We start from the raw sequence: 18,791 nt of genomic DNA on the forward strand, positions 1-18,791 counted from the left end.
GCACTGCAAAAACAGTGGAATATTCTGGAATAAACTGCTTGGGTTCAATTCCGGCCCACTTCACACCAGGCATTGATGCCCAGGGGAACCTAAATCAGTGTTTTCTATCTAAGCAGGTTAATCTTGTGAGCTCACAATGCCCATGTATAATGTAGGTCCTGTCATTATTAACATATTTATCTTTTTTGCAGCACTAATTCACACTACAAACCTTATGTGGTCACATATGCGTCCCTGACCATCTCTGAAGGCGGTTTGAGTGACGGATTCGCAGCATGTCTTCAAGACAAATTACACCCCGTTCACACCTGCACTCAGAAGTCCACTCATGACTCGTTCATCCAATCACAGACATGAATGGCAGGTGTGAACGGGGCACAGACGTCAGCAAACGCTGCTCAAAATCACTGCTCACTCAGCCTTTAATTATGTGCTTCACTTTTTCTTTAAATTAGCAGAATTTAATACACACGGGTCTAGTTTACAGAAAACTCAGAGCATTCCAGAACCGTCCTCCCACCATCCCCCCCGACCCACTATCCCCCCACCCCCCATTCTGCTGCTATGTTAGAACATGTTTTGCTGGAGGCTGATTTGCTAAATGAATTCTGAGATGTGTTTTGCTGAAGAGCCCTCGTGGGCTTACACTTAAAAACAGCAGGAGAGAGAGAGAGAGAGAGAGAAGGAGGGAGGGGGGAGAGAGAGAGAGAGAGAGAGAGAGAGAGTGGAGGAAGGAGGGAGGGGAGAGAGAGAGAGAAGGAGGGAGGGGAGAGAGAGAGAGAGTGGAGGAAGGAGGGAGGAGGAAGGAGGGAGGAGGGAGGGGGGAGAGGGAGAGAGAGGGGAGAGAGGGGAGAGAGAGTGAGAGAGATAAAGAGTGGCAGTTTGACAGAAGGAAGCTGAAATATTCAGAGGGCAGTGAACGGTCAGTTTTTCATGTCACAGACACAATTTTAAGTGTCAGTTTTAACAATTTGAATTATTTTTTGGGCTGCAGCGCCGCAGCATTAGGGACGAGTGAGGTTATCACATTATACTGACATCTAAAATCTTCCTAGTATTCAATTACTTAATCCAATGAATGAAATAATGAAAAACGAACGAATGAATGAATGAATATTCAGTTCCTGTCCAACAATAAAGATTAATCCACTAAGGAAAATAACACAAATAGTTCTGATTGGTCTGAAATGATTTATCACTGTAGCCTAAATGACCATCTAACAGCAATCATTAGATTTAGATTTTTTATTATATACAAATTAGGATTTTCCCCTGCTGTGTTTAAAATCTGCCCCGCTCTGAATGAATCCTCCCGACGCCCGCTCTGAATGAATCCACCCAACGCCCGCTCTGAATGAATCCACCCCAACGCCCGCTCTGAATGAATCCTCCCGACGCCCGCTCTGAATGAATCCTCCCGACGCCCGCTCTGAATGAATCCACCCAACGCCCGCTCTGAATGAATCCACCCCAACGCCCGCTCTGAATGAATCCACCCCAACGCCCGCTCTGAATGAATCCACCCCAACGCCCGCTCTGAATGAATCCACCCCAACGCCCGCTCTGAATGAATCCACCCCAACGCCCGCTCTGAATGAATCCACCCCAACGCCCGCTCTGAATGAATCCACCCGACGCCCGCTCTGAATGAATCCACCCGACGCCCGCTCTGAATGAATCCACCCCAACGCCCGCTCTGAATGAATCCACCCCAACGCCCGCTCTGAATGAATCCACCCAGCGCCCGCTCTGAATGAATCCACCCCAACGCCCGCTCTGAATGAATCCACCCCAACGCCCGCTCTGAATGAATCCACCCCAACGCCCGCTCTGAATGAATCCACCCCAACGCCCGCTCTGAATGAATCCTCCCCAACGCCCGCTCTGAATGAATCCACCCAACGCCCGCTCTGAATGAATCCACCCAACGCCCGCTCTGAATGAATCCACCCCACCGCCCGCTCTGAATGAATCCACCCAACGCCCGCTCTGAATGAATCCACCCAACGCCCGCTCTGAATGAATCCACCCAACGCCCGCTCTGAATGAATCCACCCCAACGCCCGCTCTGAATGAATCCACCCCACCGCCCGCTCTGAATGAATCCACCCCACCGCCCGCTCTGAATGAATCCACCCCACCGCCCGCTCTGACTGAATCCACCCCAACGCCCGCTCTGAATGAATCCAACCGATGCCCGCTCTGAATGAATCCACCCCAACGCCCGCTCTGAATGAATCCACCCCACTGCCCGCTCTGAATGAATCCACCCCACTGCCCGCTCTGAATGAATCCACCCCACCGCCCGCTCTGAATGAATCCACCCCACCGCCCGCTCTGACTGAATCCACCCCAACGCCCGCTCTGAATGAATCCAACCGATGCCCGCTCTGAATGAATCCACCCCAACGCCCGCTCTGAATGAATCCACCCCACCGCCCGCTCTGAATGAATCCACCCCACCGCCCGCTCTGAATGAATCCACCCAACGCCCGCTCTGAATGAATCCACCCAACGCCCGCTCTGAATGAATCCACCCCAACGCCCGCTCTGAATGAATCCACCCCACCGCCCGCTCTGAATGAATCCACCCCAACGCCCGCTCTGAATGAATCCACCCAACGCCCGCTCTGAATGAATCCACCCAACGCCCGCTCTGAATGAATCCACCCAACGCCCGCTCTGAATGAATCCACCCAACGCCCGCTCTGAATGAATCCACCCAACGCCCGCTCTGAATGAATCCACCCAACGCCCTCTCTGAGCAAATCCAACCAATGCCCTCTCTCTTGATTCCAGGACCTTGCCATAAACTTTATAGGGTAAAGCGTTAATCCTCTCGTCTTTGTGATGTTTTCACTGAAACACGGGTCACAGCGGCCTTACAAATCACTGCTTCCTGTTTTATTAGAGTTTCTCACTGTCTGGACCTTTTAGGAACTGAGGTTTGTACAACCAGAGTGTGTGTTTACATTTACGTGTGCCTGTTTAAACACACTCCAGTCTGCAGGAGCTGAGAGAGGAAGGTTACGCAGGATGTGTGAGGTGTCGTGTGTGTGTGTCCTGTTGAAGGAGAATCTCCTGTGATGTCGCTGTCTGTCACACAGTCTCCCTGTCTCCTCTACAAATAAACCTGCCACTCTATCCCCTAATATCTCGTTTCCACGGCGACCCGAGCTCTCTTCGTTCTCTCTCACTCTTCCTGCCCCCCCCGCCCCTTCTCATCCCTCCATCTGTCTCGCTTTCTCTCGTTCTCGTTCTTCTCCCTCTGACTTTGGAAAATTTCTGAAGTCGCTATCAGTTTCACAGAGCAGACACTCTAATCACCAACACGCTCACATTTTCACGGAGTATGAGGAGGTGGGCTTCCTATCTGTTCTACATCAACACTGTCAGGACCCACGCTTTATTAACCATTTAATACAGAATCTGAAAATAACACCTGCTCTTCAGCGGCTCTTCAGCTCGGGTGACCACTTCATCATGAACAAACTGAATTTTTATACACATTTTAAAGCACAACTACAGTTTACTTGCTGAATTTAACATATTGGACACATTTTTGCACTGAACTTTTGCACAAACCACATTTTATGTCTGTTTTTCATCCCAATATTTTGAATTCAGTAAATAAACAGTGACAGTGCATTAAAATAGGTGTGTTTTCTGTAGAGGATGTGTTCAGTTATTTTCACTTTAACACACACATGAATACACATATACATAAATATGTAAGTACCTGTATGTAATAATAATAGTAATAATAATAAAAATGAATAATAATAATAAAGAGCATTATATAAATATGAATAAATTCATAAAACATTATGCATCGCTGCTGTCAGAAGGAACCCTTTTTGTCGTTTTCACTTTTTGACCATTTGAAAATACCTGTTGTTCTTTACCTTGTGTACAAATTTCATGAAAAATGGAAAAAAGGTGGTTTGGTTCCACCGACTTACATTAAAAGTAAATTATCATTTTGGAGATACAAGGTTTTCTTCCAAGAACAGCGAGATATACAGAAAAGAAGTATATAAAACACTTCATTTGAAATTAAGTTAATGAAACTACACTTTTCCAAGCACTTTTGGAAATTTTGGCATACTGTAAAGTTCAGCTGGCATTATAATATATATATATATATATATATATATATATATATATATATATATATATATATTAATCCATTTCCTATTTGTACTTATGTTTATTATCACTGTTTTATTACATTGCTTTGAGTGGAGTAGAGAGACAAGGACAGGCCTTTAGGGAAAAGGGTGGAGGAATCCAAAACAAACAAGTTGTCTTCTATTAGTTTATACTTTACTGTGCTGTCACTGTTGAGCATTACAAAATAAAAAACAATGTTCAAAATAAAAACTTAAAAATTATATATATATATAAATGTATAAAATATAAATCTTCTTCTTCTTCTTTCGGCTGCTCCCTTTAGGGGTCGCCACAGCGGATCATCTGCCTCCATCTTGCCCTACCCACTGCCTCCTCTACTTTCACACCAACCATCTCCATGTCCACCTTCACTACATCCATAAACCTTCTCTGAGGTCTACCTCTTCTCCTTCTACCCGGCAGCTCCATCTCCAACATTCTTTGCCCAATATATCCACTATTCCTCCTCAACACATGTCCACACCATCTCAACCTGGCCTCTCTGGTTTTATCTCCAAACTGCTCCACCTTCACCGTCCCTCTGATCTGCTCATTTCTAATCTTCAATGTATCAAATATAAATATATTTTATATATAAATATATAAAATGGAGATACAACATTTTGTTATATGAGATATGTACACAGTGCTGTTTGAACAAAACCTCGTCACAATTTCGTCTTTTTTAGTGATAAAAAAAAAAGCTGTCCTTTATAATGTGTTTATAACAACTGGGGCAACTAAAACTCTGCAAAATGAGAACCGAACAGAATCTCCTCACCTTAACTTGCAGGAATGTTTTTCCTTCTGTTTTTGGAGAGGTTTTGTTCAGACAACAACAACTGTGTAGGTGTCTATGTGCAACAATAACTTTCTCAGCCCAATTCAAAATCTAGCTATAAACCAAGGGTTTTGCTTTTAAAGGCTTAAAAAAAATAAATATGGCTTTCTTGTACAAAGAACTTCATAAAGTCAGAAGCATTTAGTTCACAGCAGCTGTGACAGAAGAACAGCTGAACAACCTGGAATCAGCCAGAAATGAACCCAACACCATTCACCAGACGTGTCTGACCTTCGGAGTCGGACCAAATCAGACTGAGCCGTAAAACTGACCCAATATCAGGTTCAGCTCAGTTTGGTCAGTTTGTCCAGATCAGTATTAATGTTGTTTTGTTCCAGCCGGTCTGTGAAGCTTCTTACAGCCCGTTTAGTTTGGCGAATGGTGTTGGGTTCATTTCTGACTGATTCCAGGTTGTTCAGCTGTTCTTCTGTCACAGCTGCCGACTGAAAAGCTGCTCAGTGGTGATGACAGTTTGGGAATTTAGCGTCGTCTCGTCTTCAGAGTCGGACCAAATCGGCTGTCAGTCAAATCGGATCTTAACAGTGTCCGTTTTCTGTTTGTGGCAAAATAAAAATGTTCAAACGGTTGAGCGTCTCCTACAGACGTCAAAGTCGTTGCTTAGCAACAGCGTCTCAGCGGAACGATACTTTGTTATGGTGAAATAACAGCACGGTTAGAACGGTTCTCAAGCAATCAGCTTGCAGGGCTGGGTTGTATAATTAAGGGTTAACTTATCTGATTATATTATATTGATGGCTCCTATTTATGGAGGACCAGAGCTGTAAATATGTGAAGAGTCACTCACCTTTGAATAATCAGTCTGCTTTGTCGTACTTTGGCTCTGTAGAGGAGAACAGAGAATCCGAGTCAGTCTGAGCTACTGAACCAGGTCTTTACTGAACTCTTATCTCACTGTGATTGTGTTCTTGCCCGGGGTAAAGCTGGACCAATTTAGAGTTACATTTAATATTCCATTCCATTAAATATTGACTGTGTAACAATTAAAAGCATTCAGGACCAAAAAAAATCTCTGATCACTGACTTACTAATATACTAATGATAGAAAAATAATGCTCTAAAATGGGCTAAATTAGTTACCACTAATCTACTAAACCTAAAGGAGAATTTCACCAATTTTTCCATTTTTGCATTCTGAAATCATTTAGATTCAATTAAATTAAAACGTAAAAGAGAGCGGTTTGGTGTGAAATGTTCTGTTCTAGAGAAACTGGAGTCAGAGCTGTTCACAGTGGTGGTGATAGGAACCAGACGTCCACCTCTAAAAGCTCCTCACAGAAAGTTGTTATGAATTCAGTGCCTGACGTCTGAGACACTCTGTTAATGTTTTTGATAAGGTTTTGGCCTAAAACACCACTTTTAAAGGCCATTCAGAGCAGAGAGGTACACAAGTTGTGATGCAGAATAAAACTATTTTCCTTTCAAATTTTCCACTGTTTTCCATCATCAGCATTCCATATAAACTCAGAAGACTCGTGTGGGTTCTGGTGGTTCTGGATAGTAAATAAAGTGTCTATATTTATGTCGTAGTCATGGCGACGTCTGGTTCCCATCACCACCACTGTGAAGACCATTTTTACACCACAAACCTTTTCACACCAAACCGCTCCGAATGACTGCATTTTGCAGAAATGTTTTTTTCAGATTCTTGTCCCATTAACAGGAAACTCTAATGCTTTTCAATCTAATCTCCATCTGTTATATGTTTTCTTTTTTTTCCCCCCACTTTGTTCTTTAACACTTCATAGTAACAATGTTTGCTATCCGCTGTCGACCAGAGGAGGACGGCATCCCCTTCTGAGTTTTGGTTCCTCTCAAGGTTTCTTCCTTTTTCAGGGAGGTTTTCCTTGCCACTGTCGCCACTGGCGACGCTCATGGGGGCTCGGACCCGGATTTTTCTTTTCTTTTTCTTTCTGTAACACTGATTGTTCTGTAAAGCTGCTTTGTGACACCACCTGTTGTAAAAAGCGCTGTATGAATAAACTTTGCTTTCTTGCTTATATCAGTAGTGCAAAGACAAAACTCACTTATAATAGAAGTCAACAGGAAACAAAGTTTTACGCAAAACCTTTATTTGTGGATTCTTCAGTTATAGTAAATTAAGCCGTAAGTCTATATAATTAATTACAGATTAAATGGGATTAGTGTTGAGAGAGGGAAGAATTTGTGGTGTTTCGTTACCACTGTAGTGGTTTGGGTGCCAGATTGCCATGGAAACCAGAAAACATCTGGGAAAGTAACCGGAAATACTCTTTTTTTTTTACTGTGTTGGAAAGTTGGATAAAGGTTTGTTGAAACAGCCTCATCGCCTGTGATACAGACGTGGCAGAGAGCTTATAAAAGCTGGAGTGTTGCTTTAACCGTCTGTATTAATATTCAAATGGTTATATATCTGATCAGCCTGTCTGTGTACGATATGTGCTATATTTGAATCTACATGCGATGCTACTGTAGTTTGTAACTGTGTGCAACAGCAGTGTGTCTGTACATCTGGGCAGCTGCATGTTTGGGGCTGTTATGGAGTTTTAATTAGGGATGCATTGTTATGGATACCGGTACCGTCCATCGGCCCAATACTGCCCATTTTAAACACACACAAACACAATCACTTCCCCAATACAGGTGGAACACGTAGGCCAGCAAAACGGAGGCGAAAAAGTCAACACTTGCTACCGAAGCCTGTATATGCCGAATTTACTCTGTTTGAATGAACAGAATTGTGAGGAATAAACGTTAATATGCTGATTTTTAAAAAAAGATATCTCTGTACTGTCCTACTGTGTACATCAGCGCCTGGTATTAGCTTCAGTGCACAGCACAGCAAAGCTGCTGTAGCTCAGTTTCTCAGTGTGTTTGCTCAGTACTTGGTGAGCAGCGTGTTGTTTTGAATGAAACGGCTTTACTGATAACTGTCCGCAGACAGAACTGTCTGCAGGGGTGGCGCTTTACATAACATGTCAATCAGCACAGTGGAAATACAGCGCGAGTTACTGTACATAGTCTGACTTTAGAGGATATTCAACTACAGTTTAACCAGCCAAACAAAAAAGACTCCTCGGATGCGTTAGCCTTGGATGTGATTCCTGTAGTCGCTGTGCTGCTGCTGAAAGACTCACGAGGATCAAAACTATGAAACATAGTTTACTCATTTAGCAAAACCTGCTTTTTTCCACCATAGCGCTACTCGAATCAAACTAACTAATGTAGTATAACTAGCTAATGCCCTTCATTTAAAATCAGCTGCATTAATCATTTGCTTGTTTAGGTATGTTCACATACTTTAAACACAGTATGGATGCACTCGTAGTTTTAATAAGAGGTGTTTTAAGGAAAGTGGTGCTATACCTGCTGTAACTGGTGGAGCCATCGCTCAGGCCCGACGATCAGCCGGTGAAACACTACAGGAGCCGACTCCAGACTGAACACAGTCGGGTCAGAACTGCTCTTCAGGAACGGCTGCAGGTCTAAATTCAGCTACAACACACACAAAGACACCCAGAAATCAGTCCACGTCTGTTCATTTTCACATTCAAGGTCACTCAGCTCACCCTGCATTCCCTCTGCTTTAGCTTTACTCCTGACTTTATTCTTCCACCCTAAAAGTTTTTTTTATAAGTCTAGCACTCATGTTGTCAACAGAAGTTATCATGGAGCTCAATGAGGCCCAGGCTTGTGAGAAAGCGGATACGCAGGAAACAAAACAGCAGAGAGATCAGGAGAGTAGTTCACTCTATCAGCACCATGCAGCTTTAGATCAGCGAAGCACTAGATCAGGGTTCAACCGCAATGACGCGGCGAGTAAGAAGACAACTCAGTACAGCAGATTTGAAAGTCACTTACCTGGTTAGGAAAGCTGACATCGTGTTATGACTCAGTAAAACATGCACTTAAAACTGTCATCATTGGTTTTTATATCCAAACACAGACTTTCAACAGTACAGCGTGTAAACCAGCTATGCAGTGAGTTAATCTGGCATATAGCATATGTTGTTGGGGTGCACCAATACAAATACCGATACTAAGTCCTTATATTCAAAAAAACAAAAATAGATATGCATACGTTCATGTATAAACTGACCGTGGTGAGATATTGACACACAGTGTCACAAAAAGGTGTTATGGTCTGTTGTCCAAGCATTGCAAGTTCAGGTTTTACAGCAGAAACAGTTAAACACTCGTGCTGTTCTCCAACAGAACCCAATAAATCCATTCCGCCAGTCGGGGGCAGTATTTGGGTCAGGTGATGCTGTTTAAGGCAGAATCTTGAGGGGCTCCCTTCTCTCTACAAAGTGCAACACGTAGGTCTTAAAGTAACGGCTACTGCATCTAACAGAGCTCAGTGAGTCTAACAGAGAACCACTCTGGACTTTGTCATATGAGCACAATTCATACTGGACATAAAGCGCAATATTTGGGAGGAAAAGCCAAAATTTCATAATTCACAAAGTGCACTATATAGGGAGCAGTGAGCCATTTGAGATTCAGCCCTAGGATTTTCTGAGGTCCGATCTTGAATGAATGGGTTTTATTTATTGCAGTTTACCTGTTAGTATTTACGACTATATAATTAGTAACAAGAATCATATTTAACAAATGAAATCAGACTCTGTTGGAGTTATATTACAGTCAGTCACACTGCCAGCTGGTTTCAGCAGATCTCTCGGCTTGGCCGATGCCGCCAGGCCGCAAGACCATGCAGCTGTCTGATACAGCTGCCTGACTGAAGTGCACCGCAGTGGACACACAAGTCCAGCGAGCAGGCTGCTATGCTAAAGGCTAAACCAAGACTATCAGAGCCTCCTTCCATATATCGCTAATGTCTGCATCCTCAATAACAATCTGGACTAACATGAACTCGGACTGTGATACACAGCGGGAGGTGAGCGATTACTGAAAGAAGCATCACTCAGCCAATCGGGAGAGGGGCTCCCGTGCTTTTTGTCCTGTTTGTATGTTTTATCTGGTTTAATTCTGGCAAACTGGTTAAATTCACTCACTACCACTGCCTTCTCACAAAATACCAGTGATGCCTTGAGCATTTTAAACACAGACCATGTATGTGGTGTTAGGTTCAATCTACTGGAAAACTCTGACTTAAATGGTTATTTCAGGCTTTATTTTAAAGCACAGAAACGCCTCGGGTGTGATTTTTCTCTCGACTCAGTACAGCTGCTTACATCAGTTTTAACAAGGGCCTGAGGAAATGTGTGCACATGAGCTTAGTTATATTTTTTAAAAAGTGATATAAAGGCAGAAATCTGGAACTTTATTCCTTTGGTCCACTTGCCTGATCGGACAGACTGGGAAAAAAGTCAACGTTGAACCCTGTATATGTTACCGTGTGTCCGAGAGCGAGGTGTTTCCCGTATTGGTAGGCCAACATTTGGGCCTCGGTGTTATGCCTGGCCAGCTCCATCGCTGCCTGGCAACTCTTCGCCAGCAGTGCACCATGGGAAAGAAACGTCTGGTCCTCCCACGAAGCAAGAGACAGACTTCCTTCCTTTAAAAAAAAAAAAAAAAGGAGAAAAAGAATTGGAAAGAGAAAGAGTAACGGTTAAAAGTGTGATGTCCAGCATGACATGATTTATACCCAGCAATTCCAGCATAACACAATAAAAACAGGGAAAAATCATATAAACGTGTAGTATTAGGTCACCCACTTAGTATAAAAGTGCATGAAAAAGTTCATTCTTTTCTTTTTAATATAAAAAAACCCACTGCTATCAATAATGGAAGTGTTTCTCTGCTTTACGAGAGCACCACTTGATCCTGAGCCGTTAATGAGGCCTTTAACTAACAGCCACTAACTGCTCATGGCTCTGGTTACAGTCAACACTTACGACCTGATCTGAGGTCAGCACCTGAAACCTGAGGGCTAATTTACACCGGCGTGACCTCCGAATGGTCAAACGACCTCAGACCTGAATGAAAATCCTCCAACTGCTCACGCTGTACCTCGGTTTCAAAGTCAATGAGAGAGAACACAAAATCACCCCCCCAAAAAGTATCAAACTTTGGGAAACTGAGACGTTCTCGCCAAAATAAGCTGAAACTGAGAGGATCAGGGGCCGAGGGACAGAAAGTTCTAGACTTCCTCCACGACTGATACCTGTTACCTTCAGCTGAGAGAGGGAATAAACGCACAAAGCAGCAAGCTGGGACTGGACCAGGGGAAAGAGTGTAACCGGAGCCGCCTTTGAGAAGGAAAAGTGATGCGTTCCTCTGCTCGGAATCCTCTCTGCTAAAAGGGGTGAAGAGAAACATGACCCCAAAGCATCTCTCTCCATTTCCCTCTCTCTCTCGCTGGCCATTAGGGGCAGGCAATATGACCAAAAACAGCAATACTGCGATAACACTTCACTTCAAAACACTGACAAACATGCCACAAACACATCACGGCAGATGATTATTACCATTATTAAGGCCGTCAAATCGACGCCGACTCCTGGCGACCTTAAGGATAGTGGTTCTCATGAATGTCCCGTCTCCTGTTTGAGTCTTCAGGCGTCTGAAAGGCTGGTTTAAGACGCCTCCATCCATCTTGCAGCTCTTCCACCTTTGGCTTATTCAAGCATAATGGTCTTTTCCAATTTTTTAAACCACAATAAGCGCTTGAATTTGGTTATCTGGGCTCCGAGTGAGAGATGAGGTTTGATTTCGTTGTGCATTTGTTTATTTTCTTTGCCATCCAAGATTCTCTCAAAAGGTCTTCAGCAAAACCAAAGTACAAATGTATCCCATCTCACCTGTTGAGCGTCTGGTTTTAACATCCATAAAGAACCACAGAGAAGACCACAGCCGGGATGAATTGTTGAATTTGAAGATCTTTTCAAGCTCCTACATCCTTGTTCTTCTGAGTGCCAACCTGTGTCACATACACCGAGATCAGCCATAACGTTCTGACCACCTCCTCATTTCTGCGCTCATTGTCCAGTTTATCAGCTCCACTGACCGTATAGCTGCACTCTGTAGTTCTACAGTTACAGACTGTAGTCCATCTGTTTCTCTGATACTCTGTTACCCTGTTCTTCAGTGGTCAGGACCCCCATGGACCCTCACAGAGCAGGTCCTATTTGGGTGGTGGGTCATTCTCAGCACTGCAGTAACACTAGCGCGGTGGTGGTGTGTTAGTGTGTGTTGTGCTGGTCTGAGTGGATCAGACACAGCAGTGCTGCTGGAGTATTTAAACACCTCAGAGTCGCTGCTGGACTGAGAACAGTCCACCAACCACAAATATCCAGCCAACGGCATCCCGTGGGCAGCGTCCTGTGACCACTGATGAAGGACTAGAGGATGACCAACACAAATATCTGAATGAAGTGCAAATTGCCATTTTTCATCCCTAGGAGTTTGAAAGTAGAGACGGCAGCTAACGTCCCACTCCTCAGTCCAACGTTAGGTGGGCGATAAGTCCGTTTCCATGGAAACATGACTGACACAATCATATCCTGATGAGCAGTACCCAGGCTTGTGTCCCAACGTTTTCAGATATATTACGTTTGAAAAACACATTAGGGTTACAATTTATTTACATTATAAAATTAAACCATAATTTCACCTTCTTACGCCTCAATTTAGCAATACTGGTTTATAAATCGATCATATAGAACTCCAAGCACCACAGAAGAGCTCGTCCTCACAGTCGTGTGTGAAGACTGAGGCCATATATTTGAAGTAAAACACGTTTTCCTGCAATTTTAGCTGCAATAATCTATACATGACCATGGAATACAGAAATTAAATGACAATGAAAACAAATGGCAAATATTATAAAATATATCCCCAGCAGTCGTGTCACTGGTGTCACTGCATAACAAAAACTCTCTTATTTTGAAATAAAAGTCACCCTGGTGACGTCATTCGACCTCCCTTGACCTGTTTTCTGAGGATCTCTGAAGAAAAGCTCATGGTGAGTCCACTGTGTCTCTCATTTCTCAGAGATTCTCTCATTCAGCTCATGATCTCATATGAAGCTTTAAGCTGACGTCACTGGTGTGACCGACTTTATTCTGAGATAACTGTGAAAAAAATAGAACAGAAATGGATTAAATTCCATATTTTAGTGGACGTTCCGTGACTGACAGCGTGTGGTTTGATGCTCAGTAGCAGCCACTTTGTAAAATGCATTTTTCATTACAGAATGTCACTTGGATGGATCAGTAACATCAGTGACACCTGTGGAGAGATAGAAAAGTGGACGTTTCTGTAGAACGACCCCGGGGTCAGATACGGCAAAAGCAAGTTACCTGTTTTTAACTTTTAAGGAAATCGGGTGAAAACAGAAGATAGCTAGATATCTGGAAGTCTTTCAAATAGCTCTGCCCCGTCCAGTCCTGGAGGAACCTAAACCGTAGGCTGGTCTCTGTTGTGTCTGCTCACCATAAATAACAAGAAACAACCATTTCAAATTTTAACCATTAATTATTGACCAAAACTCCAGGCGGTTTGTCCGGCTGACTTCGGCTCTTCGGTACATGGCTGCGGACTGAAAGAGGAGACGACATCCATCCACTGCTGCGATGTGGAGCATCTCATTCACGCACGCGTGTAACGTGAGAAGTGTGTTTACCTACAGATGTGTGGGTGTCACTGACCTCTGTCTGACCAAGGTTACGGCCTCACATCTTTAGACGCAGGGTCAAGTGTTCTAACAAGGTGAGCAACCGTCACTCTGCATTGGGCACCACTGATATTAGAATAAATGCACATTAATACAGTAAGCAGTGATTTTATCCCATGCTAACGTGATCACTTAACCATTTATAAACTTCTCTTTGAGGAAACCCATTATTAGCTATTCAGTGCTTCGCTAAATTAAACCGGGTGCTGATTAAATCCATGTGATGGCCGGGGCGTCCAGGAGAAATCTGGAACCAAATTAACTCACAAGACATCAGCTACTTCTTTAAAAAGAAGAAAGTCTTTATACTTTTCACTGTATTTATGTTTATTTGCATTTGTTTTAAGGCAGGGGTCGGCAACAGGCATCTCCGGAGCCACATGGCGCTCTTTCACTGCCCTGTCGCGGCTCCACAGCTGAATCAGATCAGTAGGTAATAATAAAATAATCCTCCTCTACAGTAAAATAAAGCTCTGCTGATCCTTCAACACAGTAAATGGTCTTAAACGCTGGAGTTAATGTAGAACTGCTGATTCACCCTTTAACCCTGAAGATCAGCCCAGACGGCTGGTCACCATAGCAACACAGACAACAGTCTCGCCCAGCTAGTAGCTACAAACCGGCAAAGAGAGAGATTTAAGACGGACATCGATAGTTTGGAGACTAATGGACTTATTTGTGTTTATAGTCACTCCAACGAGAAACTGCCAAACACTGAAACGTCACAAAGCTGAAGTCGCTTCTCATTCGCCAGCTCCTCCTTTGAATGTTCCCGTTCCACCTTAAATGACGCACAAGAAGCTGGTGAATGAGAAGCGACTTCAGCCTCATAAAATATCAAACACTGAGACATTTTTCAAGAACCTGTTCTACTTTTGTGGAAAAGTTTCCTGCTGGAGATGCGAGAAAAGCGGCTCAAGCCGAGTTGCAGCTCAAAGCAGAGCAAAGCAAGTCATTTCATTTACATTACACTTGTCAGGCTACACCACATTAGTACCCACTGAGACACATTTACAGCCAAGATGGTAAAATGGACATAAAACGTGGCTCCCAAGGTGGTTTGATTTTCATCGAAAGGTCCAAAACGGCTCTTCTTAACATTTGGGGTTGCGACCACTGTTCTAATGATATATGGATACAAGATAAATGGGCTTAAATACTAAGCTTAGATGCGTAAATCTGTTGGGACACCGTTTTCCTTGTATTTTTTCCTAGGCCACTTTTAGAGAGGACCACCTGACTAACAGCCCAGGTAGTTTGAGACCCCTGCTCCAGAGCAAAGCTAAAGGAGCACACATGTCTTCACTGGTCAATTATAGATGGAGAAAAAGGGGAAAACACTGTAATTCCTTTTTCTTCCTCCTGCTGGGGAGGAGCTGGAACTGCAGCAGGCTGCTTATGTTCTTACCTCAGTGGAGCTGGAGTTCTCGTGGTAGACGCCCTGCACCAGGTCTCCGATGGCGCTGGAGATCAGCTCCACCACCTAAAAAATAACACAGGTGCGGTTTAGAGCTTCAGGCTGACGTCAGCGCAGCACGGTCCAGACGGCCTGGGCTAACGTTAGCATGGGGCAGGTTCAGAGCCAGCTAGGGTCAGCTGAGATTAGCATGAATCAGTGGGGGGAGATAGAGTGACCAATATGCCTTTATTAAGCAGATGGACAGTCAAAATACTTTAGTGTCCAGAGAGCTGAGGTGTTAACGAGGCTTCTGACACCTGGCAGACGGACACACACGCACATCCTCAAAGCCAGAACCGAAAGCCTGTCCTCGGAAGTTTCCCGACGCCAAGCTTTCCAAATTGTTTTTTTTTTAAGGATCCACATCAAGGAAAACTGATTGAGGCAGTACGTCAGCTTCACAACGTGCCTCCACGTGCCAGTCCATACCGTCGATATACAGAAACCAGCACATTTTTCATTTGAGATTTTTGTGAGGTCACATTTATATTTCCACTGAAACACTTATAAACACCTATAAGGAGTGTTTCAGCTCTGACTGCTATAGGAATGAGGCACAACACACGGCAGCCAATCAGAACAGAGCTCATTTACATACAACAATCTTAAAGGCCCAGTAACGAAGTAGCCTGTTTAATACAAAAGAGAAAGAGATGTTAAAAAATTCCTTTAAAGATGAATTATAAGAGTTTTTGGCACATAAAAATATGCCAGATTGAAACAACTCAACATATTAAGCATTAAACATCAATAGTCGTACGAGTCACCGTCATTTAATAATAACTTAGACTTCGATCAGGGGTGTCCAAGCTTATCCGCAAAGGGCCGGCGTGGCTGCAGGCTTTCATTACAGCCAAGCAGAAGGTCACAGGATCCGTCGTTTGAAGACCACCTGATTAAAGAAGCGGAATCAGGTGAGCTCCAGCGTGTTTGGAATGCAAACCTGCAGCCACACCAGCCCTTTGCAGATAAGACTGGACACCGCTGGTGGAGACTGAATTGCTGTCGATACAAAGACACAAACTGATGGTTTATTCACAATGTTAAGCATTTTAGGAACAACAAGAAGTTGAAAATTGAACAACTGAATAAAAGAAGTAAAAAATGGTAAAGTAATCTGCAATTATCTACTTATAGATTTTCAAAGATGAGGTATTCTGGACATTAAAGGGCCCATAGCACAGAAAACTGAACTTTCCACTTTTCTGAAATAACAAAAAAGTTTGATGAAGCATGAAAAAGTGTTTAAAACATACCAGTTAGTCCCTACATGTAAAGAAAGCTGAAAAATTAACATGTTTTGAATACAATGTTTAATATATTTGTGTGTATATAAATTGAAGCAGCAACTAAACCAAGGAATAGAATCAAAAATGCCCCCAAATGACGTCTGTGAATTTTCCCCCCAAGTGGCCTCTCCAGGCTCTGCACTGGACACAGCGAGAGCACAGATGTACTAGCAGACCCACTCCTATAGGGGGCACTGCTCAAACCCACTTGAGGGCTAAATCACTCAACAGCTGCACTTTCGCGCGGACAGCCGAGTCTCTGTGTCACTCCATCTTTCCTGCATCTCTCGCTGACTTCTGCCAGCCCTGCACTTCTCCCTCACTCGCTCTATCACTCCTCTTTTTTTCCCTCCTCTCCTGAAAGACTCGTCTGTTGAGGCGCACGTCTCCGAACGACGGGGGAAAGAGGAATGGATCATGTGCCGCTTCATTAAGTCCAGACATTCGTTTTTTTTCCCTTTTTTCATATTTCATATTCAGTTACATGGCTCTGTTTCTCTCCAACTTTCTCCCACTTTTTTCCTTACTCTCCACCTATCCTCTCCCTCTCTCTCTCCCTCTCTCTGCCCTCTGAGTAATCGGATCCTTGAGGAAATATTGAGGCAACTCGACTCCTTCAACCAAAGCCCAAAAAGGACAATGCCCCTACAGTGTTACCAGATGTGCCGCCTCAAAACGGTCGGTACGTGTTGGGAGGGGGGGCTAATGTGTGTGCGTGAGGTGGAGAGGGGGGGCTTTTTTTGGAAAGTATCAGATAAGCCCCCCTCCCTCGTCCTCGTCTCATTCCCAAATCCAGCCGGTGTCGCGTTTCGCCGACAGGTCTGTGAGGGGAGGAAAGAGGAGAAGACCTGGCTGGGATTAGTTTACCGTTTATGCTAGTGCCGAGCCAGGATCCCACTCACTCGCTCACACACACACACACACACACACACACACACACACACACAGAGAGCCTACCAAGCCAGGACCCCACTCAAGGCCACATAATACACATCGCAGATCACTCGGCTGATGAAAAAAGCACTTAGCCGCAGAGCTAGCTTCACCGATTTCGCGTCGCTAATGGCCTCACGCAAGCCTTAATGCTAAGCTCAAATGCTAACGGCACTACGCTTCACTCGCGCAGGCCGGAGCGCTCGGCCCAGAGTAACAGCAACCCTAGAATGCCAAGCCAGGACCAAGAAACTCGAAAACTAGGCGCTTTAGACTTCTGCCACTTTTCTAGAACGTTCTTCCCCCCGTCCAACTCCTTTTCTGAACATCGCCAGGCCAGATGTCCACATTAGCTGTGGTTCACACTGCGTTTCTTCTGAAGCCTGAAAAACGTGACGTGCACTGCGCTGCCCTCTTTTCTCTTGTTCTTTAGATTAAGTGACCCTTATTAGTCACTTAGGAAATTAGTGAAACACAGTGAAACAGCCACACACACACTAGTGAACACACACACTAGGGGGCAGTGAACACACTTGCCCGGACTGGTGGGCAGCCCTGTCCGCAACCCCCGGGGAGCAGTTGGGAGTTAGGTGTCTTGCTCAAGGGCACCCAAGGGCACAAGGGCTCAGGGGATCGAAGCGATGACCTTCCCAGTCACAGGGCTGGTTCCCTAAACCACCAGCCCACAACTGCCCCACAGGACTAGACAATAAGCTCTCCAATAAAATGTGCTTTTGTTAAAATAATTTTAATTTAAAAGTTAATACACCCTCTGCACCCAAACGTGCCATTTTCCTGCCATTTTTAGTGCACAATTTCTTTGTTATGAATATAAAAAAATAAAACATAAAATGAGCCCTAAGTTTCATGTTTTTTAAAATTTTGGTTAAATTCAGCAAATAAACAGTAGTTGTGCATTAAAATGTGCAGATGTGTGTCTCTGTAGACGACGTGTTCCCTTATTTAAAAAATCGACAACAACAAGGAATTTGACCGGGGCGCACAAACTTTTCCACACAACTGTAAGGAAACTCAAACAAAATAATAACACCAGGCCTTCAAGGATTAGAGCCAGGACTAGATGGGCTCAAACAGCCGGACGCTCTGTCAGCGTCCGTCACCAGGCAGGATCTGTTATCATCACGGCCGACGGCACAACAGGTTGAGTTTCACACAACAAACGCGGCGGCGATCTTCACTCCCTGCCGTGCCTGTGCGTGTGCAGCCACTCGTGTGTAAACACTGCGGGGTTTTCCGCTGTGCCGCTGCTTTTGAGCGAATGAAGCTTAAGAAGTTTCTTTTCTGCTGAAAGTGGACCGTGAACCAGATCTGCTCACATAAACTGTGCTGATACCAGATAAACGGTGCTGGATTACAGGAGAAATGACCAGCTAGCACATCCAGATGGTCCAAACCGGCCAGGGCCTGATCCACGAGGAGACAGGATCTCAATCCTGG

General features: G+C 44.2%; 1 protein-coding gene across 2 annotated transcripts in view; it reads right to left on the reverse strand.

Annotated features, from left to right (window-relative positions):
* The window catches only part of pdss2 (prenyl (decaprenyl) diphosphate synthase, subunit 2), a 72,700-nt gene that overhangs the window by 1,688 nt on the left and 52,221 nt on the right, over positions 1-18,791 (reverse strand). For both annotated transcript variants that reach the window (XM_017718241.2, XM_017718240.2), the window contains 4 exons: positions 15,061-15,135; positions 10,371-10,532; positions 8,378-8,506; positions 5,820-5,855 (listed from right to left, as the gene is read on the reverse strand). In XM_017718241.2, the coding sequence (XP_017573730.1) occupies positions 5,820-5,855; positions 8,378-8,506; positions 10,371-10,532; positions 15,061-15,135 (402 nt within the window). The remainder of the gene's footprint in view (positions 1-5,819; positions 5,856-8,377; positions 8,507-10,370; positions 10,533-15,060; positions 15,136-18,791) is intronic.

This window comes from Pygocentrus nattereri, chromosome 5, assembly GCF_015220715.1.
Source record: "Pygocentrus nattereri isolate fPygNat1 chromosome 5, fPygNat1.pri, whole genome shotgun sequence".
In the NCBI taxonomy this organism is placed as follows: Eukaryota; Metazoa; Chordata; class Actinopteri; order Characiformes; family Serrasalmidae; genus Pygocentrus; species Pygocentrus nattereri.